The sequence below is a fragment of the Chelmon rostratus genome, chromosome 1 (assembly GCF_017976325.1).
Source record: "Chelmon rostratus isolate fCheRos1 chromosome 1, fCheRos1.pri, whole genome shotgun sequence".
NCBI lineage: Eukaryota > Metazoa > Chordata > Actinopteri > Chaetodontiformes > Chaetodontidae > Chelmon > Chelmon rostratus.
In genome coordinates this window covers 12,050,505-12,073,211 of record NC_055658.1, presented here as the reverse complement: position 1 = coordinate 12,073,211, position 22,707 = coordinate 12,050,505, and the positions used below count along the sequence as shown (strand labels likewise).

The 22,707-nt window shown below is 42.9% G+C and overlaps 3 protein-coding genes across 7 annotated transcripts; 2 read left to right on the top strand and 1 right to left on the bottom strand.

The window, feature by feature from the left end:
- Positions 1-1,123: 1,123 nt before the first annotated feature.
- tmco3 (transmembrane and coiled-coil domains 3) lies at positions 1,124-11,348 on the bottom strand. Of its 3 annotated transcripts, none has more exons than XM_041942354.1 (15): positions 10,761-11,348; positions 10,090-10,181; positions 8,701-8,995; positions 7,523-7,690; positions 6,718-6,897; positions 6,432-6,632; positions 6,163-6,291; positions 5,945-6,037; positions 5,029-5,215; positions 4,521-4,635; positions 4,231-4,426; positions 3,916-4,066; positions 3,739-3,818; positions 3,489-3,638; positions 1,124-2,774 (listed from the first exon to the last, which is right to left on the bottom strand). In XM_041942354.1, the coding sequence occupies exons 3-15, from the start codon at positions 8,956-8,958 to the stop codon at positions 2,661-2,663; spliced, it is 2,022 nt and encodes a 673-aa protein (XP_041798288.1). In that variant the 5' UTR covers positions 8,959-8,995; positions 10,090-10,181; positions 10,761-11,348; the 3' UTR covers positions 1,124-2,660. The 3 variants fall into 3 exon arrangements, with proteins under 3 accessions (XP_041798288.1, XP_041798450.1, XP_041798361.1); XM_041942516.1 differs by having other exon boundaries at positions 4,530-4,635; XM_041942427.1 differs by having other exon boundaries at positions 10,108-10,181.
- dcun1d2b (DCN1, defective in cullin neddylation 1, domain containing 2b) lies at positions 10,756-17,266 on the top strand. 3 transcript variants are annotated; one of them, XM_041942845.1, is made up of 7 exons: positions 10,756-11,005; positions 12,769-12,985; positions 13,095-13,263; positions 13,478-13,608; positions 13,735-13,817; positions 14,094-14,190; positions 14,732-17,266. In XM_041942845.1, exons 2-7 carry the CDS (start codon positions 12,811-12,813, stop codon positions 14,809-14,811), a joined length of 735 nt encoding a protein of 244 aa, XP_041798779.1. In that variant the 5' UTR covers positions 10,756-11,005; positions 12,769-12,810; the 3' UTR covers positions 14,812-17,266. The 3 variants fall into 3 exon arrangements, with proteins under 3 accessions (XP_041798779.1, XP_041798860.1, XP_041798695.1); XM_041942926.1 differs by having other exon boundaries at positions 10,976-11,009; XM_041942761.1 differs by lacking the exon at positions 10,756-11,005 and adding an exon at positions 11,771-11,794.
- An 869-nt stretch (positions 17,267-18,135) lies between these two features.
- Positions 18,136-21,929, top strand: adprhl1 (ADP-ribosylhydrolase like 1). Its single transcript, XM_041942642.1, has 7 exons — positions 18,136-18,646; positions 19,883-20,047; positions 20,134-20,259; positions 20,391-20,531; positions 20,735-20,862; positions 20,981-21,113; positions 21,206-21,929. The coding sequence occupies exons 1-7, from the start codon at positions 18,433-18,435 to the stop codon at positions 21,373-21,375; spliced, it is 1,077 nt and encodes a 358-aa protein (XP_041798576.1). The 5' UTR covers positions 18,136-18,432; the 3' UTR covers positions 21,376-21,929.
- The last annotated feature ends 778 nt before the right edge of the window (positions 21,930-22,707 follow it).

Sequence of the window (22,707 nt, the reverse complement as noted above, 5' to 3'; positions counted from 1 at the left end):
GTTCATCACTTGGATTCACTCATATGAATCTGTCCATTCATCAGCTTCTCATGTCTGATTTCAGTGCAGGAGGTATAAACAGGGACGGTATCTGAAAGCAGATGTGTGATGTGCAGAGAAGTGGTCCCACCATAAATCTGAGGGGCCACTAAATCAAAGGACACAAACATAACAATTTGGAAGTCTTTTTTCCTAATTTCAGTCACTGCTATTTTTCTTGTGAAACCTACTGAATACTTTAACCTCTTTGGGTCTTCTAACAATCCTTCAAATGAACAAATTGAGTAATTTATGTCCACACTTAAACCATAACCTATAATGAGGGTTAATAAATAGACACAGTCTCATTTTTAAAGGGTCACAACACAGAACGTTTGAATCACTGGATTAGAGGATTCATACTGACATCTATGACAAAATACCATGTGCATGACCCAGAAATGTCCCTCACATATATTTATTGTTGACAGAGCCTGTAGGTGATAGATCATACAACTGGTCTGCACATAATGTCTTTATTTAAAAGGAGATGAAAGTGAGATTTGGGAGATCACAGCTTCATGGTCGGCCGGAGAGAAGTCTTGGTGACCTCCCTGATGAACAGATATAAACTCAGAGGTGAGAGGAGAAGAAGTGGGGCAGCAGACATGGGTATTAGACTCACCGTAGATAAAAACTCCATTATATCTTGGTATGATGAGAGATAAAACTTCCAAAAAAACTAAATCTGGATTCAATTTTGGAGGTCTGTAAATCAGCACACATTCAACAGGGGTACTGTTGTGAATCTCAAAAGTGCTAAAATTGTTGAGAAATATGCCGAACTGTTAGAAACGTCATTATAGAGAGCGGCTGGGCCACCTCCTCATCCTTGCTTCATGAATGAGATGACATCACCGGGGGTCAGCCGTGATTCAGCGATCAGAAGTGTTGCTCTATCTTACAAAGCCAAGAAGGAACACAAGAAGGATTTTTATATTAGAGATCCAACATTTAAAGACAGAAGACGTTTCTGTAGCAGTATTAGATTGTTGGGACTGCTTTTGTTTACGTTTATGAGCTTTACAGCAACTTCATTAATACCAGAGGAGCAGAGTAAACACGGAGCAAACAGTTGTCAGTACATATTCTGGACTTTAATAAATACATTAATTAATTAAACAACTTAAAAATACGTCAACATTTTGATGAAAACAGTATTTCTTTGCTCCTGGAAGCGTCAGTGATGGTCAGCATGTACGTAAACCCAATCGACAACACATGAAGAAAAACACCCCTCTGTGTTAACACACTACAAAAGTATGTTAAAAAAAAAAAACCCTCAAAACTATTACACATAAAACAAAATCTAACATGTATGTAGCTACATACATACATTTACATTGCACATTGTGGAAGATAAGACAAGGACATTCACAGCATGAGATGCCACAGAGGTGCTCTCTCACACTGCGATCACACTCCTCAAAGTCTTGCTTGTAGTGCAGAGCTCAGGCACATAAGTTTGACATTCAATGGTAACTAGTGCAGGATGTTTCTTTTGCAACATCACTAAATACATTCTGATGAACATTTTTGTCCTTGTGAGCTGATATTTAACATTTCATTATTTTTTCTTTTCTTGCTAGTGAGTCTTATACCAGGGTTTAAATACTTTTGACGAGAATGGAGAGCATGAACGATGAGCGAGTGAAGAGTCTTTGTAAAAGGAGTTATTGCAGTTTTCAGGTTGATTGTGTCATCACAGCTACAATCACAGCAGTACAATGACTAGAACTACGACTACCATATATTAAATACAACAAATACATGGTTTTCACTTCAGCTAATAGTCAAAAACTTCCATTTGTAGTAACAGGAATTTGAAGGCAGAAGTCAGAAATAGTAATGTGAGATGGTCAAAAATAGGGATGTAGCTAAATCACACAAAACGTTTTCCCCAAACATTTTACTCAGACATGAAAAAAGAAACTAAAAGTGAAGTTAAACCCTCAGATTTTGTCCCTCTGATTGTTACAAGGAATACTTGCAGTTGAATGTGCAAACACACCTGATGAAGAGGATTTCATCGACTTACAATGGAAAACAAATCATTCATACAGACGGTGGCGAGTTCGTCTTCACAATGCATGAGAAAGAACATTAAAGCATCAGAACTGGAAGGATATCAAGTACTCGTGCTTCTCCACAGAACCATTGAGCGGGTGTGCTTCCATCAAGGAATGTTGATTTTCGCGAAAAGAGTGGAGGCGTTCAGCTTTGTTGCAGTTTGACAGGTATTACCTTACATGATTTTAGTATGTGTTATCAAATAAGATCTTATACAGTGTCAGTACCTATATGTAAACTCTGGTGAGGAGCATGGATAGTCCAGGACATGGAGAGAAGAATGTAGTGAATGATGCATAGCAGAAGACCTTCATAACAGTCTGAAGGAGACATTTCTCAAGTCAAAATGTGCTGATGATGATGATGAGGCAGTGGGCTGAGTTTGTTAAATCAAGAAGAAGAAGAAGAGGAAGATTTGGTCCATATCATCATGTGCGTTGAGAGCCTTTCTCATGGCCAAATACAAAGGACTGAACTTCCGCTTCTTGTGACGCCGCTGCCGGCTTTGTAAGAGTTACACTGGGAACCTTTTGGCCCTGAAGCCGGTCTGGTCATGTGACTGTTTTGCGCTCGGTCCGGGGAACCCATCTGTGTGTGGTGACTTTCCACAACACTGGTGCCAGCAGCAAACTGAGGGTGGTGACACTGAGAACCAGCAGGTACACCTGAGCAGAGACATTAAAAACAAAGACTGAGAAAATCTAATTATCAATTTTTATTAGCGTATTATCAAGTCTATTTGCTGGTGTATATGTATGTATGTCTAATGAGCACAATCACTGACAAACTACACTGTATCAATACTCATATACTCATCAATAATCATAATATTTAGCCTTGAGACTGTGTCAAAGTGGCATCTAGCAACACAGTTTTATTAGCCTTGAGATACCCGACATTTCTCCATCCTCTCCAATAAGAAACAGATTTGTGCTGCTCACATCATTGAAAAATGTTGTTTTTGGAAACACAGATGTTGTCGGGTGGGGGCAGAAACATCAGGGGCACATATCTCAAAACCTGGACACGCAAACTAACTGCCGGTACAACAGGTAGGACAATAATTCAAGGGAACCAACACTTTAAGAGGATTCTTCAGTGATCATCCACCAGTCAACACTCTTAAATGTTTCTTTTCTGCAACCATGTGTTGTGTGTTTTAAAGTCTCTCTGATGTTGATGATGTGTACATGTACCTGATACCTCTGTGTGAGGAGTAACAGTACAGCTGCAGGCTTTCAGCAGGAAGCTATTTGACAGCCCAACATATAACTACAGAACTACTGTAACTACTATTGAAAGAAAAATGGGCCGAAACACCAACGGCTGTCAAAAGAGTAAAATAACTGTCAGAATGTTTAAAATCAGTCACCACTGACCTCTCTGGAGATGATGCCAGCACGACGGGCACGGCTGCTCAAGACGAAGGAGAATTCGCTGACCTGAGCCAGACCAGCTGAAACAACCCATCGTATGTGTCGAGAGCCCGGAGGCAAGATGGCCGACAGCACCAGTACGGCCATAGCGAACTGGGACAAAAAGAGGAGTAAAGAGGTGAGAGGAGGGACTGAGAGTGTGGCAAAGGTGAGCTTAAGAACTAAAAGAGCACAACTGAGAAAAGCACTGTACCTTCATAATGACGAGCGTGAGCGTTAGCGCCAGCAGAATGGTGAGTTCATACAGCACGAACGTCGGGAACACGTGGAGACCTGCGGCGTCACACGGACACAAAAGGTCAATAAAGCACAAAAGTGCAACATGATCATAAAGCTGAGATCCGTCTTAAATCGTCACGCTGGATCTGACCGATAGAGGCGAAGAAGATGATGGCGAGGAAATCTCTGATCGGCTCGATGCATCCCATGACCTCTGTGGTAACCATGTGACCCTGCGTGGACAGCAAGGCTCCAGCCAGGAAACAGCCCAGCTCCATAGAAACATCCAAAAACTCTGTCACCTACAGTGTCAGTCAGCAAGTGAAAAATCAACAGATTCCTCACAGGAAGTTAAAAAACACTACATTTGTAGAGAAATGCAAGAGAACATCAAAGACATTGAACAAAAAAAAAAGACAGAACAGCTCTTCCTCTAAGAATGAACGATTAAAAGCAAAGTGCGTACCGTCAGCATGACAAAGACAAAAGCTGCCATCCCCAGCACCAGGATCTCCTTGTTGCCTTTGCTCTCAGCATGCAGTTTCTTGTAATAAGGGCCAATCAGGAATGACTTAAGTAACAAACACAGCAGCAGCACAGCAGCCAGAGAGACCAGGACCCGGGCCAGGAGGCATAACACGTGGAGACTTCCAAACAGCAAGCTGTGTTTCACAAAGGCAACAACAGATTTAAATATGTTGTGTGTGTGTGTTTGGTTAGAAAAGGGCACATGCAGGAACAACAAGACTACTTGACCTAACTGACCCACTCTGTGCCTGGATCAGAGTCGGCATGACGGCGATTAAGAGGCCGAGCTGAACATCTTGCATCACCAACATCCCGAGGAGAACGCTGCTGTAGTCCAGATCGCCTGTCACACACACACACACACACACACACACACACACACACACAATTGACATGAAAATGCTATTTTCACAGTGCTTCACAGTGCTTGCTGCCTCCGATAGCCCCAGGTCAAAATAAAGCTTCTTTGTCTTGGCTCTGAATACAAGCAAAATAAAGGCAGCTTTCTTAATATTTTGATTTGCTTTGAGAATATGCCATAACTGTCCAGCTGAATGGGAAGTAAACACATGCCACTCTATTACTAACACAGCATTCAAAGGATTTGTTTCCTTGTTCTGAAAAACACACAACTTGTTTCAGGGGTGACCTTTACCTGCTTTGGTCACAACCTTGACTTAGCTGACAGGACGATGCACATCTACGTTCATTTATGTGCACAGACGTACCTACGTACCTTCTTTGTCCCCTCTGCACCCCCCTGCTAGGAAGCGGGACACTAGCGGAGTGCTGGACAGGGACAGACAAGTGGAAATGAAGACAGTCTGGGTGGGTCGAATACGCAGGACTTGTCCCCACAACAGACCGGCCCCCACCATCAGCAGACTCAGGTAGCACGATCCCTGGACTGATGTCTTCCATACCTTCACACAGGCAAACGAAATGGGTGTTTTTTGGGTTAGTGTTTATAGTGTTTCCTCTTTTGTAAGACATGGTTATAAATTCTGGGTGTTAGTATGCCACGCCACAAGGGGGCAGTATCATGTTGTTGATGGTTCAAAGCACACGATCAAGTAAAAAACCAACAAACCACCTTGTGTTTACACTGCAGGAGATGTAATGGTTCTTACAGCAAAATGATAAAAATGCTAAAGATAAGCTTCATTCACCACCATGGCGATCAGTAGTCAGAGAATTAGTCACAACAGTATGTATACACAATTTTCAAACCACTTTATGGAGGTGGGTGACTAACTGCAGTAAAAGCAATAACTGAGAAAAATCAAACTGAAGAAAATGTCATTAACTAAAACATTAAAGGACATAAAAATGATTTTATAAAACGTGCTTTTAGTTATACAAATACAGCCCATGTGTGTCAAATGCCAAACATTCTACATAATTTATTTTAATTTTGTTTAAATTTACCTAAATGAAAGTTACAATCACTTCAATATCTTTCATTCTAACTTTGGGTTTTTAAAGTCGAAATGCTTCTGTTACCATATGTTTTTGCAAAAATCACTGTTTGGCCAAAAACATGATATTAATATGAGTTTCTTACTTTCATGTTTATTCTTGCGCTGCTTTCAGAAAAAAGTTTGATGAAAGTGGACATTTTTGCACAACTTACAGTCAAATCTATTGTTTACCTTTCGGAGGCGCTCAGGTGAGAACTCCAGTCCCACCACAAAGAGAGTGAAAAAAACACCCAACTCCCCGAGAGTCTCCACCTGGACCATAGACTGCAAGACACAGAGGCAGACGCTGACATGAACAACCAGCACGCAAAGTACATTAAGATGTGGTGGTGTTCTTTAAGTCTGATCTGATGCTGCAATCATGCACACACACACACACACACACACACCTTGATGCTGTTGAGGCCAGATGGACCGAGTAGGACCCCACAGATGATATACCCAAACATGGGAGGAAGGCCGACCAGCGTGCAAATCCAACCACAGGGCAGGGACAACATCACCACTGACACCAAGTCCTGCACATACACGTTGTAAAAAACTTAAACTGCTGTGGTTTAACGCTAATCATTCTTAAGGACTCAAAACAAATGAGTTTGCATGTTTTATGCAGCCTGGACAAAATGTGATCAGACCTGAGCGGGAGGAATAAACCGACCTTGATGAAGTGATGGTCTGCTCTTGGTATTGTGGAGTCTCGTGGTTTGGTCAGGACATACTGGTTGTTCTGCGAGTCAATAAGCATGCTCAACCCCAGGTCATCCTCCACTTCCTTCTTCTGGGACTTGTTCTTCCTCTTCCCGCTGTTCTCCTCGTCATCCTCTACTCTCAACACCGCCTCTACATTTACCCCCTTCATCTGCAAAACAGCGAGTATGTGAGTACGCTGAAATTTGATGATTTGCTGTGTGTATTTGCAACCACCTGATCGTGTAATGTGCTACCTGTTTGTTGTTGTCAAAGGCGTGCTCCTCGATCTCCTCCTCCAGCCGGTCTGCTGCCTTCCTGACGTCCTCCAGGATCTCATCCAGCATGGACAGAGTCTTGTTCTGGGCTAAAGCGCTTTTAACAGCTTCCTGCTGGTGCTTCTCAGCAGCCACCAGCTCCACATACTCCTGTTCCTCCTGAAGGGTGAGAGCAAAACCCAACGGACAGGTGTGTATTAGTAAGTAGGCTATATAGATATGTTAGCAGAGATGCAGGTGGCTGTTAACACCACCATGAAACTCAGACTAAATACAGTCAAAGGACATATACAATTATACATGATGCTATCCTTTGACGTAGAGGTGGGCGATGGTGGACATATGTGTGCGGCTCAAACATAAATGTCACCATTTGCACCGTACCAGATTTCAGCTTCAGGCTAATTTATTTGTTCCTTGGCAGGTCAGAGCAAAGAAACAGCACAATAACCATTTTAGATTTATATATATATTTTAGAAATTTGTTTTAAATTGAATGCCTTACAGTTTTAGATTGTCACCCAAACAAATCAAGGCAGTCAAGGCAGTCATTTTGGGCTTAATTCATTCATTAATAATGACAATACCCGTTAGATGCAGCCCTATTCAGTTCAGCAGAAAAAAAAAGATGAGCTTCTTTGTGTAACACTTATTAAACAAATTAAACATTTATAGATATATTACTTGCATCAGAAACTAGTTCTCTTAGACTGACAGAATATAGTCTGTATTTGTCCTGCACTCCTGATGTAATCCCCATGAAACACAGCTGACCACAGCTGACCTTTATGGCCGCCTCCCTGAGGGCCTCCAGCCTCTGTCTGCTGCTCTCCTTCATGTTGACCACATCCCTGTAGTCCCCCTGCAGCGCCCTCTGCAGGCTGTGCACCGCCTGGAACACCAGGTTCTCGCTCTCATTCAGCTCCTTCTGGAAAACCTCCAGAGTGTGAACCTGACCGCAGACAGCGAGACAATAGTCAGACATTAACCTGAACAATGTCTGACGTCTTCTGTCACTCAAACTCCTGTTTGTGGTTCTCATTATTATCTTCTCAATGTCGTCATCAGAGATCGGACATGATAAATAGGACAAAGTAGATCGACATAACGCAGGTTAAAATGGGAAGAAGGGTCCAACAAAACAACATTAAAGATGGGCTCTGGGAGATTGTAAAAGGCATTTTTCACTATTTGCTGACATTGCACAGACCACAAGATTAACTGATTGGTCTGAAAAATAAACTGACTGATTATAATAAAGTAACCCATATTCAAAAAACTAGCACATTGAGTAAAACATAAATAAACAAGAATGTGATAATTTGCTAAACCTTTTTGACCTATACTCAACTGAAACTTCATTGATTCTTGTAAATATCATCTTATTCTGAATTTGATGCAGCAACACATTTCAAACAAGTTGGGACAGGAGCCACAAAAGACTGGGAGTTGTGGAACGCTCCAAAAACACCTGTTTGGATCATTCCACAGGTAAACAGGTTGATTGGTACGAAAGGAGCATCCTGGAAAGGCTCAGTTGTTCACAAGCAATGATGGAGCGAGGTTCACCACTTTGTGAACACATGATTGTATAAAGGAGATTTCTACATGGACTCAGTTAAACACAGTTCATTTGAAAATTATTGCGATCTGTTTTATTCTTGTTTTACACAATGTCCAACCTTTGTTGAAACCAGGGTTGTAGTTGCTGTTCTAATCTAATCAGGTCATCTCCTCTCATGAATGAAATATGAACATGTATTACTGGTCAGCTATTGTGTCAACAGGAGTGTGTCAACACAGACAAAGACACCACGCTAAAGAGTTGTGGATGTTATGTTTCACACACTGCACTGTGTCAGGGTGATAAAAATTACAGCTAAACAGTCACTAACAAACCACAGCATTATGATCCAAACAGAGGGCCTCAGCTGCATCTGGTATTTATTCTCAGTCTGGTACCTGGAAGTGCCTCTCTGGTTCTGAAAGGGCCCGGTCTCGTCCGACAGCATCAGCAGCGGCTGCCAGCTTCTTGACGACCACATTCTTCTGATGCAGGAGACCCACCAGCCGCTTGCAGTTGTTGGCCACCCAGCTCTGGCCGTGTGTAGCCTCCTTGCTCCAATAAAGCTTGATGGCGTGCTGGGCCGCCTGGTCCTTCTGCAGCAAGGCCATTGCCCCCGCCGTGCCGAGGCACAGCAGCCAACACACAACCTGCATCCAAACCACTACTTCTGGTTGATAAAGAGAAAGAGACCTGGGAACCGAGAAAGAAAGAGTAACACAGATGACAGCAGGAAGGGTATCTGTTACAAAGATCAACAATAAGAAGAAGACTACTGCAGTATAGTGACACAAAAAGTGAGGTCTGGTTTTATTTCATGTTTTTCTTTCTCTTTCTTTCTGTCAACAAATCACATGACAAGACTAAAACCAACAATGAATCGATCCTAAGTATTGTCTGTGCATCCAAAGCCTGATGTAGCTTAATTCCTTCGTGCCATAGAGCTCTGTAGTTTTCCAAAAACTATTAAAAGTTTATGAGTGAGAAAGAGTCGATACACTGTCCTGCTGTCTTCAAAAACCACTCTCAACAAATCCACCGCAGAAAATTGTCCCCAACCAACACACAACTTACTCTTGTTTGAGTAATGTTTGCTAAAAACTAAAGAGCCGAGCTGTTTTAAGGATTTATTGCTTAATTGTTTATTTTTTTTGGTTCAAATTTAAGTATATATTTGTTGTATAAGGTCTATGTGTTAAGGAGGAAAAATGGGTTTGGTGGTGAGAGCCACAGACAGGCTGGCGAAGTAGGATTATGGAGAGATGGACTAGAACATTGTTTTGGTCTTTTCTTGGGACTTGTTGATAATACCAAAGATATAGAAATAAAAGAATTGGCAGTCATACCCGTAAAAGCACCAGTGACAGTATTTATTCTAAAATTTGATACAGTTAATCCCTTTTTATGTGGGCTACTCTCTGCTTTTGTGTGCTTCTTCCCAAAGTCACCTCAGGAGACAGTTTCATCTTTACCTGAAATGCTTTGAGCAGCAGCTGTGTCTGCATACCTGTGGCCTGTTCTGCTGGCTGCATTAAGTCGTTAATACCACCTTGTCATGCTGGGTTAAGTTCACTTAACTCGACTGAGCAGGTCACAAATACAGTACCCATTGAAGTAGTGCTCGCCATTGTGCAAAATTTCATGCTGCATTTCTATGCTTGCAACACGAACTGTGCCAAATTAAGAAGCTGCTCAACAGCATGCCCTCTGCTACCCAGACATTGTGTGCTTGCTTACACATTAGTTTTTTACTACAACAGCTTAGTGACTGAATGCATTCAACTCACAGTCAGGCCGGACCGCACCTTTGTGAGCATGAGTCAAGCTGAGGGATGTTTACTTTCTGTCGTCCCGGATTGCAGCCACTCTGCCAGTGTCGCTGGAAATCGAGAGAACAACAGCATTTGCATACTGTTTGGTGGATTCTTCTATAACAATGCATTATATTTCATATTAAGTGATCATAACAATGTTTACCAACCAGCAACTATAGCTGCTAAAGAAATTTAGTATTGTAAAAAGGAAAGTAAAAAGTGGCATCTGTCAACACTCCAGTAAAGTACAAGAAACTCAAAACTGTAAATATTAAGTACAGATACTTTAAATTTACTTTCCACCAGCAAGCTTTACCAGGTTGTTACTTTTGGTTGCCAAATACTTGGAGGGTATTCAATAGTGATGCATACATTTAAATTATTAACACAAACAGCTGAATACCAAACATATAAAAGGGAAAACAATTTGTATCGTCCCTACAATGAAAATGTAAGAAATCATGACAGCCAAGAGTCACATCATACAAAGCTGAGCACAGACCCCGGACATGAATGATGTTTCAGACAGACCAGGAAACAACACGGGGCGGTGAAATTATGAATTTGTTCAAACACAGACTACTTGATCATTTTCACTGAGCACATCATTATAATGAGTCAAAATGAAGAAAGGCTGGATCTACCTGCGAAATGTCCCGGCTCTCAGCTGAAGGAGAAGCTGAAGAAGAAGCGAACAATCATGCTGTTGTACGCTACGGCACCACCACCGCCGACACCCCTCCTCCACTGCCACATAGCTGAAGCCAGCGTCGATGCAGGCGTTCACCAATTTACTTGGCGACCAACTTGGTGTTTACCTCGACCTCCAGCCGTCGGTAACGTTATTCGTGCTAGCAGTGGGATGCTAACGTAGCGTTACGTCGTCCGGGTAGGTACGCTGCTATTGAAGAAATATCTGGATCAGTTTTAGTGTGTATAAAGTTCAACCTGTTTTCTATTCTGGAGCTGTAAGTAAAGCTAAGTTAGCCCTCAAATTCCTCGGAGCTGTCAGACCAGCTCCAGCCAGCTGAGTCCACACACACACATTCATGACACTACGTTACAGCTAACACAACTTTGCTAACATTAGCTAAATATCTGTTATGTAAATTAATACGAGCAACTTTTCTGGAAATTACAATATGACGTTATCATAAATTGCCGACAAAACTGAACAAGAACTGCGTTGTTACTGTGTACTTTTGCGTCGATGTAACTTTGAGCCATTTTTAGACTACTTCCGAAACATCTTATATCAGCTTTGATATGGGAGTTGTAGTTTTCAGATGTTTTGTGTTTTCTTGCTCGGCCATGTGAGGTGAACTAAAGTTAAGGCAGTCTGTTACCTGCTTACATCTCGTTGGACTCATCTTAACGGTTGCTTAACGTCATTAAATTTCGTTTTAAAAAACACATCTTAAGTAAGTACAAAACTGAGTTTCACTGACTGTCTTTCTTAAAACCTGTTTTGTATGAAGTTAGAATGTGTCATTTTCCTTTAAATGTATTGCAATAATTCTTAATATATTAATTCAGAAAACGATTACAGTGCGATGACAGCACTACACGCCTACATTTCCCATGAACCCAGGACCCGAACAGTAGCGCAGTTCTTGTCGCGCATGCGCACCAGGGGTAATTGGATATCAAGTGGGCCAAAACAGCGTGTGATAAAATGGTAGGTAAGATTAAAAATGAGAAACCGGGGCAATTCTTTAGCTCCGTTAAACAAGTCCAAAACCCGGTAACGACTGTCATTGACGTCAAGGGGGGACATCGATATGGGGGATCGGGGTGTCCTCAGCCAAGTGTCGCATTGTCAGGGTGATGTGTGTCGGAAATATGAGGGAAATGGAAGGTCAGTTGTTGGTATTTTGAGATCGGACACCCGCACTTGCAGCACGTACCTTTCCCTTTTTGGTAACTGCTGCCCCGAGTCAGCAGAGAGCCTGCAGGATCACACGTCCCCTCCCTGGTAAAACTGGGTCGCCGAACATGGCCTGTCACGGTGCATTTGCTGTTTGATCATCGGGTGGGTCAGGTCTGCAGTTCTGCAAAGACGTGCAATCCTCCCGATGACCGTGTAGAGTGAATTGACCAGAGGTGGTAATTAAACTAACGGAACATTGTAGCGGTGCGTCTGGAAATGACACTGTTTGCGTTTCCCGTAATGCACGTATAGATGTATATGTATATATATATGGGCTGTTGCACGCATGGTACGTATACCAGATCTTGTAGTCATGGCACGTGAGAAGTATAATCCACAACAAACTATTTTTGGATGCAGATTAAGTAGAGGAACTAGTTTCCAGCCAGGAGATTTGAGTGGAAATCAAATCAGTGCACTCTCATACAAATGTTTAGAAAGTTTTGGCTGTGCGTTGTTTGTGTCAGTGTTGATGTGCAGCCTCAGCTCCACATGCATGTCTCTTCCTCTCATTTAACCTCCCGTAAAACTGGATTAACAATAGGGCAAAGCAGGCTCCTGTCACAGGGTCCCAGGTTGTAAGGGATCCTGAAGGTTCTAGGTTGTGTGTGTAGCAGGCAGTTTGTGATAATTTGAGTAATTGTTCATTTGTGGATGGGAGCCCACAGCCCTAACGGGTTACTCCAGCCCTGCATTTACCTGTGTGCCTGCTTGTCTGTCAGCACAAGTTGAAGTCATCGCAGAAGGACAAGGTTCGGCAGTTCATGTCCTTCACACAGGCCGGGGAGAGGACAGCCGTGTACTGCCTGACGCAGAATGACTGGAAACTAGAAGTCGCCACAGACAACTACTTCCAGAACCCAGACCTCTACTACAAAGAATCCATGAAAACCTCAGTGGACCGCAAGAAGCTGGAACAACTGTACAACAGATACAAAGGTTAGTGTTACCTGACCTCAATCCAGTTTCAAAGCTAAAGTTAACATCAGCACTGTCCTCTTGTCATGTGTGCTGGAATTGTTGTGCTTACTCTGAGCTGTCTTTGCAGACCCCCAGGATGAGAATAAGATAGGCATTGATGGGATCCAGCAGTTCTGTGATGACCTGACCCTGGACCCGGCTAGCATGAGCATACTTGTGGTGGCGTGGAAGTTCAGAGCGGCCACGCAGTGCGAGTTCAGCAGGAAAGAGTTCCTGGATGGCATGGCTGAGCTCGGGTGAGCTGCACCGATGCTGAAGTCTACAACATTCAATCAGACCTGCTGAGATTCCTTCTTGACGTGCTAATGATATGTTTATATGTTTTACAATATTGAATCTCAAACTGTATATTCTGTTAACTTCACGTTGTACCAGTTTGAGTTTGTAGTTCAGCACTACCCATAATAATAGTATATGTTCTTTTTTTTTTTTTGTTAATGTCTTCTCTAGCTGCGACAGTCCTGAAAAACTCAAGGCGATCCTTCCCAGATTAGAGCAGGAGCTGAAAGACACAGGGAAGTTCAAAGACTTCTACCAGTTTACCTTCAATTTTGCCAAGAACCCCGGCCAGAAAGGTTTAGGTGAGCACGAGCACAAAACATTGAGAACATGTAGAAAAGTACCCTGATGTTTTCAGAGGTGCGCATCAGTCAAATCTCCCTTTACTTTAAAAATGTTGAAATATCTTGCTCTGCTTTGTGTCCTAGACCTAGAGATGGCTGTTGCTTACTGGAATCTAGTTCTCACAGGTCGCTTCAAGTTTTTGGATCTCTGGAACCGCTTCCTGCTGGTAAGAGAGGACATTGCCACCTGTTTTCACCCTGTTATTTTAAATTTTCCGTGTATTTTGTACATACTGCATATCGAGAAGCAAAACTATTAGAAACCCCCTTACAGTAGAACACAGTCAAATACAACAACACAAGCGCATTCAACACGTTTTCACACACTGTCAACGACTAAGTTTCAGAAAGTTTAGTTTACTTCCAGACTGTTGAGTTGATTTCACGATGCACAGGCACTTCTAATAACTCCCACTCTTTTCCTGTTAATGTGCTGCATTCAGGAGCATCACAAGCGCTCCATTCCCAAGGACACGTGGAACCTCCTTCTGGACTTCGGCAATATGATTGCAGACGACATGTCAAACTACGATGAGGAAGGTGAGATTATTAAGATCATTAAAGCCCTCAGTGGTTAATTCCACGATGGAGGATGATGACGTAGTGATCACATGCTCATAACTCAGTCAAGAGTTTCACTCTGTATGTATCTTAATGCCATGTGATAAACTGGTCCAGCATTTGACGCTTAATCAAATTCACTTTTAATTGTACCACATCTTTCTGAGTAAACTGTGTAAACTATGTGTTGGCAAACACAGTAAATGATTTGCACTTCAGCTGTCTCATTAAATCTGAACAGTAGTTCTGGATACACATAAACATTACAGTTCTTCTTCATCTCTGCATTATTTCTCTGGGATTCTGGTGTTTTGTTGCTTGGCACCAACGGGGAGCTTGAATGGCACGCTCTGCAGAATGAAGGAGAGACACAGTAGGTTAGAATCCAGTCTTGCTTAGTTTCAGGCCAGCAGGGGGCACCTGTGATTGTTGAGACCCAGCCACCACACAAGTGGTGAATTAAGTCACTGCATTGAAATTTAAGTAATATTCAATATTCACTGTTTTTCTCTGTCCTCAGGAGCATGGCCTGTCCTCATAGATGACTTTGTGGAGTTTGCTCGGCCGATTGTGACGGGGAGTAAGCGCAACATGACATAGTGTTTGTCCCAGCGTCATGCAGCGGACAGAGTTTGTCTTTCCCCCAATTTTGTTTTTTTCTGAATGAGGATTTTTATACAAATGAGCCAAAAAGAGACTACTTCTCAATAAGTGTGTCTGCAGCTTGTCGTTAAGATTGTTCTTCCACCTGCCGTGATGCCGTGGCTGGGGAGTAACCTGGAAACACCAGATCGGAGAGGAAAGCAGGAGGGGAATCAACCAGAGTGAGATGATGTTTGTTTTGTGATGGGTAACCGAAAACTCGTCACTCATGGGCAGAACACAAATGGGTGTGGCTTCGAAATGCTGCTGTGGACTTGGCTCACTATTCTGCACCCTTGGCACAAAGAGGAGGACAGTAACGGTGAACCTGCAGCATACGCAGAGGAATTAAGTTATAGATGCAGTAGGATGTGGCCTCTTCCATTGTCAATTGTGAATGGAGCTGTACGTTAAAATCTGCATGTTTTTGTCAGCTAGTGTGACGCGGTGCCATGGATGTTGAGCGGGACAAAAAAAAGTAATAATAGTCATAATTTTCACTGAGATTTGCGAATGTGGAGCTCTCTAACAATCACACCGAGAGCAGAGAGAAGGTGTGCTTGCTCATCATTTTGAGTGTGTGTATGGGTGTGTATGAGCGTGTGTTGGTTGGGGAGGGGGTTTAAACATATTGCCTCTTTTACAATATGATGCGAAATATTTTCATTTGGTGTTAATATACTCAGAGGGTAAGAAATGATGTTTCACCTTAACTGAGCAACAGCGAGAAAAGTTCAGATCCATAATACATTTTGTATTCAGGCTGAGAACTGGACAGAGCAGCATGCTTTTTGAGCTCAGCACCAGCAGAATCTCTATTGTTACAGTTGTAAAACACTGTACCCATAGGAATAAGGATAGACTCAGTTTTAGAAGAATGAAAATGTATATCTGAGAGAACAGGTAAAGACATTTATAATCATGATTTAGTACATAAGAAGCATTTAGGATCCTCATTTTTAAACTGCTACTGCATTACACACATGGTTTTACTGTAGTTTTGCGGTGTGTAAACTGCTGTACACGAAGAGAAACTGACTGGCACACTGACTGTTTTCTATTATCCAGGTGATGATGGCTTGCCAACTCTACAAACTGCACTGATTTACCACTTTTTCTGTTGTTTTAGGTCTTCTTTATCAGGCAGCACTGTATACAGCTACAGAGCTACTCAGTTTACATGACAGTAGGTTCACTCACACACACATTTTTACATGAACGTTCCAGCCAGGAGTGTTTGAACTGATTGCATACACTGTTTGAGGTTTAAGTCTGTTGCTTTTCTTGGATTAGCAAATGCAGGTGGTGGGATGTTTACCTTAGAACTAATACAGCGATAAGAACACTGCTTGCACTGCCATCTAGCGGTGGCTGTGTACTATAGCATGTCTCAATGTACTGTAGTCCAACGCCACATCACAGCTGGTGGTCACAAGTGTATGAGAACTGACCAAACCCAGCTGGATGTGGTCAGAAGACTTGGGCCTTTCAACTCAGAGGTCAGTGCAGCAATGCTTTTCCTCCATAAAAGATTTTGTGTTACTCTTTATGTGTAATTATCAACACTAAACAGCTCTGTGTTAGCGAAACGCATCCCCTTTCTGGGCTGAAGAGTGTGACAGAAGGTCGAGCTCAGGTACCAGTAGTCCTCTCCCAGTCGCAGTGAGCAGCAGGCGGCTTTCTGTCCTTAACAGCAACCAACAATGCTATCATGTTCTGCCAATTGTCGCCATGACAAACCCTTTGTTTCGAAACGGTGGGATCATTTCCCTGCATCAAATTTCTCTGTCCCGTTGCCATGTAACTACAGGGGAGATGGTTATAATTTGTTTTCCTTCAGCTGACAAACTTGTGTGTAAATTCTCATATTTATGTAAACAGTATTCAGATATAAAACTATGGTACTGTGCGTGAAGTTGAACTGAAGAAGCTGAGGCAGATCAGGAAGGGGATTTATTATTATTTCAGTCCCAGACTGAATGCAGATGAGTGGCAAAGAAACCAGCTTCATCATGACTGTTAAACAGTCACTGTAGGAGCTCATAAAAGTGTCATATTGTTCATCTTTGTAACTAAGCAAGTTATATATGTGTAGGTGCAATGAAATATAAAGTGTTTCTGACTGTCGGAACAGTGAGATGGTGCGAAAGCTTCTCCAGGTTGATTGTCATAGACTCTGGTTCAGGAGCAAGAAAATGTGACATCTTTCAGTATTCAGTTTGATGACATGGTACATTTGGTACATTTTTATTTGTCAAACGTGTGGTCAGCTGTTTCTAGTCTTGCAGATCATTCTAATCGAAACAGTATTATTTTTGCCAGCAAGAAAACAGGTATTTACAGAATATTATGTTTATGTCAGAGAAGCATACCCTACAATGTTTTCTTTGAGAAGATTGTCAATAAAGCATGTTGTTTTTAACAGTCTCTCTTAAGTTATTGAATGCTGTTCAGCAGGATTGTGTGCTACCGAAATCAGTATGCCGATATTCATATTTGTCTGAAATCAATTTGAATCAGAGCATGGCAAATGTTTGCAAAATTGCAGCTAAAATATACAACTTTATCTTCAATGGAATGGCCTGTGTCTGTGGATAACAGACAGTGTGTGTTTGAGAGTGTATGTAAAATGTCAGCTTGCGAACAGTTGTCCCTTATCAGGTTGCATTCCTCCCGCATATCATCATCATCGTTGGCTCTTCTGGTAATGCTTTGTGTACTGTTACTCTGAGTACGTTCAGGGCTGCATTCACCAACAGATACATGACAAGTACGAAGGGTTCGGAATAACATTTGTGTAATTAGCGCGATTTAAAAGTGGTAATATTGAGGCACTAGGTGAAGATGCGGACTAAAGGAGGATTAATAAGTCAGTTTTAAATTGTGAGGTAAAGAATTAGAGAGCTGAGATTCAGTAACGAAGGGAGGCGGATCATGGAGTGGGGGATGCATCGGTTGGGGTGATGCTCCATTCTTACCCACCTCCCATGGGCAGGGTGGGATGTCAACAAGGTCTAGCACCAGCTGACAAGCTTGCACTCCAGCCCAGCAGCACATTAGCATCTCTTCCAGTGTGTCCAGCCCCCATTACCACTCCATACCCAGCCGTCCAGCTTTCAGCCTTTAGGGGCCATGGGGATTGCCTTTTTAGGAGACACCTGATCACAGCTGAACCCGCCACCACCCAGCACAAAGAAACCGTGGCTGATAATGTGATGCTTTCGTGACAACTCTTGGTACCGAGAGACAACTGATGAGAACCTCGGGGAGCTCTGAGGGTGGGAAGGTGGTCGAGCTATTATGTAGCAGAGTCAGAGGTCTGTGGAAGCTCCACTTCAAGCGAAAATCTTACAAGAAATCTTCAGGATGTTTTGAGGCAAAAGAGTTTGTTCTGTTTCCATTGTTCTGGGACTGTGAGTCTATCGAGGTAAAGAAGACCTTCAACTGAAAGGAGATCAGATTTTGGCATTTATTTGTGCCGAGGGGCATCCAAATCCAAGGAGAGGTGTGACGGCTTCAGTCAAGAGATCTTTTTTCTGCAATTAGCTGGGCGAGCCAACGTGAGCAGAGCCCAGTATCATGGAGAAATTCAAGGCAGCCATGGTTCTGGGTGCTGCGGGTGATGCCTTGGGCTACAGAAAGGGCCGTTGGGAAGGCTGCACCTCAGGCAAGAAGATCCAAGAGGAACTGGCCTCTCTTGGGGGACTGGGGGACCTGAAACTGGACCCCGATAACTGGCCCCTGAGTGATGCAACGCTGATGCACATGACCACAGCAGAAGCACTTGTAACAGGTACGTTTCGGGTTGGTATCAAGAAGAATAACAAAGAGGGTTGTCTAAGAGGCAGATTACAGTAGAAATCACTGCAAGATTACACAGTAATTTGTTTCTTTCTTGTAATTTAAAATTTTAGATATAAAATCAAAATTTCACGTATTTCACGTCGTATTTATCTTCAAATAAACCAAAACGGTTCTCTCTTTATGTGTTCAATAATACATACGGACACAACATCAAACCTGTCCAGTCTGGCTTTTGGTCTTTCTACATTTAGAAGGACCAGAATAGCTTCTTCTACACAGTCAATGGAAGCTGCTAATCACTTACTGGCAGACCATCCCTGAATGACAAAACCTGCTGACATACCATCATCCATCCTTGCAACTGGTCATCAAAGACAAAATCTCAGGAGAAACCTCATTACGAATGCCGTCACTCATATGTCATCTCAAGCCCCCACAGGGTGGCCAGGAGTTGCCAGGACAGAAAAGTCGAAAATAGCTGATCCTCGGCTCTCCTTTACTGAACAATAGCGGGGCAGACTCCTCCGTAATCTGCTGGTATCATGTTTGGCTGCAGATGCAGTTCAAAGTCAGTGACAGCGGTCGTGTGAAATGGTGATGACATCTTTTGAGATTAGGAGGCCCTATTTAGCCACAATGGCTGCACACATATACAGCACACATGCACAGATTGGCTCGTCTGTTAAAAGGCATTTCTGGTTGCCTGCTCATTGGTCTTTAAAGGGGCTTATTCAACGTATTATAGTTTCTTATCCGAAGCAGAAGTTAAACCAGAAAAACTGGAAAATCAGAATGTTCTGAACTCCCTGTTTGCGCACATTCATTGGAGGATTTAACAGTGCATTGACTGACAACTTCAGACTCCGTCCTCCATCATCCTCTGTAACAGAATCTGAAGTCAGGAGGGTCTCGGCCTTTCCTCAAAGTCCTGCATCACTAAATTAGAGGTGATGCTTCTTTGTCAACACAGTCTCACTGCTGTCACACAGACAGTACCCACATAAACAAATTCTAGCAGGATGTCCGTGGGCTCAGCTCGAGGATCCCAGTTGACCTCTTGGTGTGTGGAAGTGACTCCACTCGCTCCACAGGCATGCTGGTCCTAATCTGTGGTGTGGCAGGCTGAGGCTAAACTTAGCCCACCGCAGCACCACTCATCTTGCCTTGCATGCCAATCATGAATGACTCTCAGTCAGTGCGTGTGTATGTGTGTATATGTGTCCAGATTACTGGTGTCTGGAGGACCTGTACCGTGAGCTGGTGCGTCTCTATGTGGAAGCCATGGTATCTCTCCAGGGCAGAGCCCCCGATCCTGCCACAGTGGAGGGCTGTGTTCACCTTAAACCTCACAACTTCCTGCTCGCCTGGCATACACCCTTCAATGAAAAAGGCAGGTAGAGATTTTAGAAATCTGTTTTTTCCCCCCAACATAACTGCAATATATGAAAATGTGAGTCTGGATGTGTCTATGTCCAGGGTCTGGGTTCGGGGCAGCTGCTAAGGCCATGTGCGTGGGTATGAGATACTGGCAACCTGATAGACTAGACAGCCTGGTGGAGGTCAGCATTGAGATTGGCAGGATGACCCACAACCATCCCACAGGTGACAATCCTGCCAGTTTCTAACCTATCCAAGCAAATCTGGCAACTACAGGTTGATCATTGTGCTGCTGATAAACTGCTGAGCATGTCTAATTGCATAGTAATGACTTGTGGTGTCACTCTTGGCTTCAGGCTTCCTGGGCTCCCTGACAACGGCACTGTTTGCATCCTATGCGATCCAGGGGAAACCTCTTGTGGCTTGGGGCCGCGAGCTCATGAAGGTCATCCCTCGGGCTGAGGAGTACTGCAGGAAGACCATACGACACATGGCAGGTGCGACTGTGTTTCAGTGTGCAAGAGGCATCACCTTGCAGCTTGGTTGATTCATTTATATCAATTGAAGCATCTCTGGAAAAAAAAAAAGTCAGACCAATATGTGTTTGTCAGTATATTTAGTCATTTTCTGAGTTTGGTATCTGAGAGAGCATGGCTATGACTAATGCCAGTAATGTGTGTGATCATGCATTCCTATGCAGAGTATCAGGAAAACTGGTTCTACTTTGAAGCCAAGTGGCAGTTTTATCTTGAAGAACGAGAGATAGAGAAGGAAGGACAGAACAAACCTTCATTCCCTGATCGCTATGACGCTGAGGAGACAGACAAGGTAATTCCTCCCTGTCTGTCACACAAAAACTAATTAAACACACAAAGAAAACCAGGTCTTCGGGTTTTTATGTCAACAGTACCCCTAACAGGAACTGTGTGTTGCCTCGTCCATGCAGATGTATAAGCGCTGGAGCTCAGAGGGCCGTGCAGGTCGGAGAGGTCACGATTCCCCCATGATAGCCTACGATGCTCTTCTTGCAGCAGGGAGTGACTGGGCTGAACTGTGTAAACGAGCCATGTTCCACGGAGGTGAGGACCACAGCATTCTGCACCTGCGCTGCATTTTAAAACAAAGACAGATAACACATGCAGGCTGCTCACTGTGACTTTGTGTTTTTAAGGTGAGAGTGAAGCCACAGGCCTGATCGCAGGTTCTCTGTACGGCCTCATGCATGGCCTGAGCCAGGTTCCCTCGGGCCTGTACCAGGATTTGGACAAAAGAGAACGCCTGGAGGAGCTGGGAGAAGCGCTTTACAAAGCAGCATCTGCAGAGAAGTGCATAGACAAGTAATGCTGCTCTTCACTGGCCTGAACCCTACTGGCTATCAGAGGAACTGCACACGGCTGTAAAACTGCTTCCCTTAATCCCATACTAGCTGCTAGTCCTCCCTGGTAGTATCTCAATACTCTTGAGTGGCATCCTGTCTTCTCCTGACCTCTCGTTGATTGTGCTATACACACATCTGTCACAAATTGAAAAAGTAAGAGTGCCTGTCACAGTAGGACGGAGATGGAGGAAAAACAAAATGGAGACCTTTCAGGGGATTGTGTTCCAGCCTCTGTCTCACATTAATGCTTTCCTAGAAATACATCTGAATTTAGTTTGCATAAATGTTGTGTTCTATTCATGGCAGGCAGGAGTTGTCTGTCTCTACACCCCTGATTCCAAAACAGCTGGGACGTTGTGTAAAATGTAAAAAATCAGAATGCAGTCATTTGCAAACAGACTCTGTTTACTGACAATGATTTAAGATGTTCCTGAGCTCATGTAGTAACATCCTTCATGCAATCATGTGTTCACAAAGTGGTGAACCTCGCTCCATCCTTACTTGTGAACGACTGAGCCTTTCCAGGATGCTCCTTTCATACCCAATCATGATACTATCACCTGTTACCAATCAACCTGTTTACCTGTAGAATGATCTGCCATCAGAATAAGCAGATATTTACAAAAATCAATGAAGATGATGAAGTGAAACATTAATGGATGTTTCACACAGCGTCTCAACTTTTTTGGAATCGGGGATGTATTACTCCACTTAATATTAAAGGACAGAACTGTGGGGAAAAGAAAACTCTCAGGCCTTTATAACTTTTATTTGAACTAAGACTGTAAGCTGGTTAACCTCTCCAAAAGACACTTTCGCTCTCTGACCTTTTCCTTTTGTGGAGCTAACCTGTATTAACATGAAGCACATGGTTATGTTGTGCCAGGGATCTAATTAATCAAAATCAGCATAAAAAAAATAGCCTAACTGAATTTAAGATACGTGTCTCTGCAGTACAATCAATGTTGGCTTTTTAATGCATGTAATATATTAAGGAAATTTTGAGATGATTTTAACTTTTATGCATAACATTGAGTTGGAGAACAGTAATCATTTTATCTTATACTGTGATTAATTATTGTTTGCACTGCAATGCTCTTGTCAGGAATAGTTACTACATTGTGAATGCACCATTACATGGTGACTATGAATATGATATGAATATTAAAATGGACTCAAATATACATCACGCATGAAGTGCTTGTCTCTCTTTATCATAACCGCAATGTTTATTTTGATGGACAGCTTGTCTCCTGTGTTAATTTTTCTACCAGATTTCCTTTTCTTGCTGCACA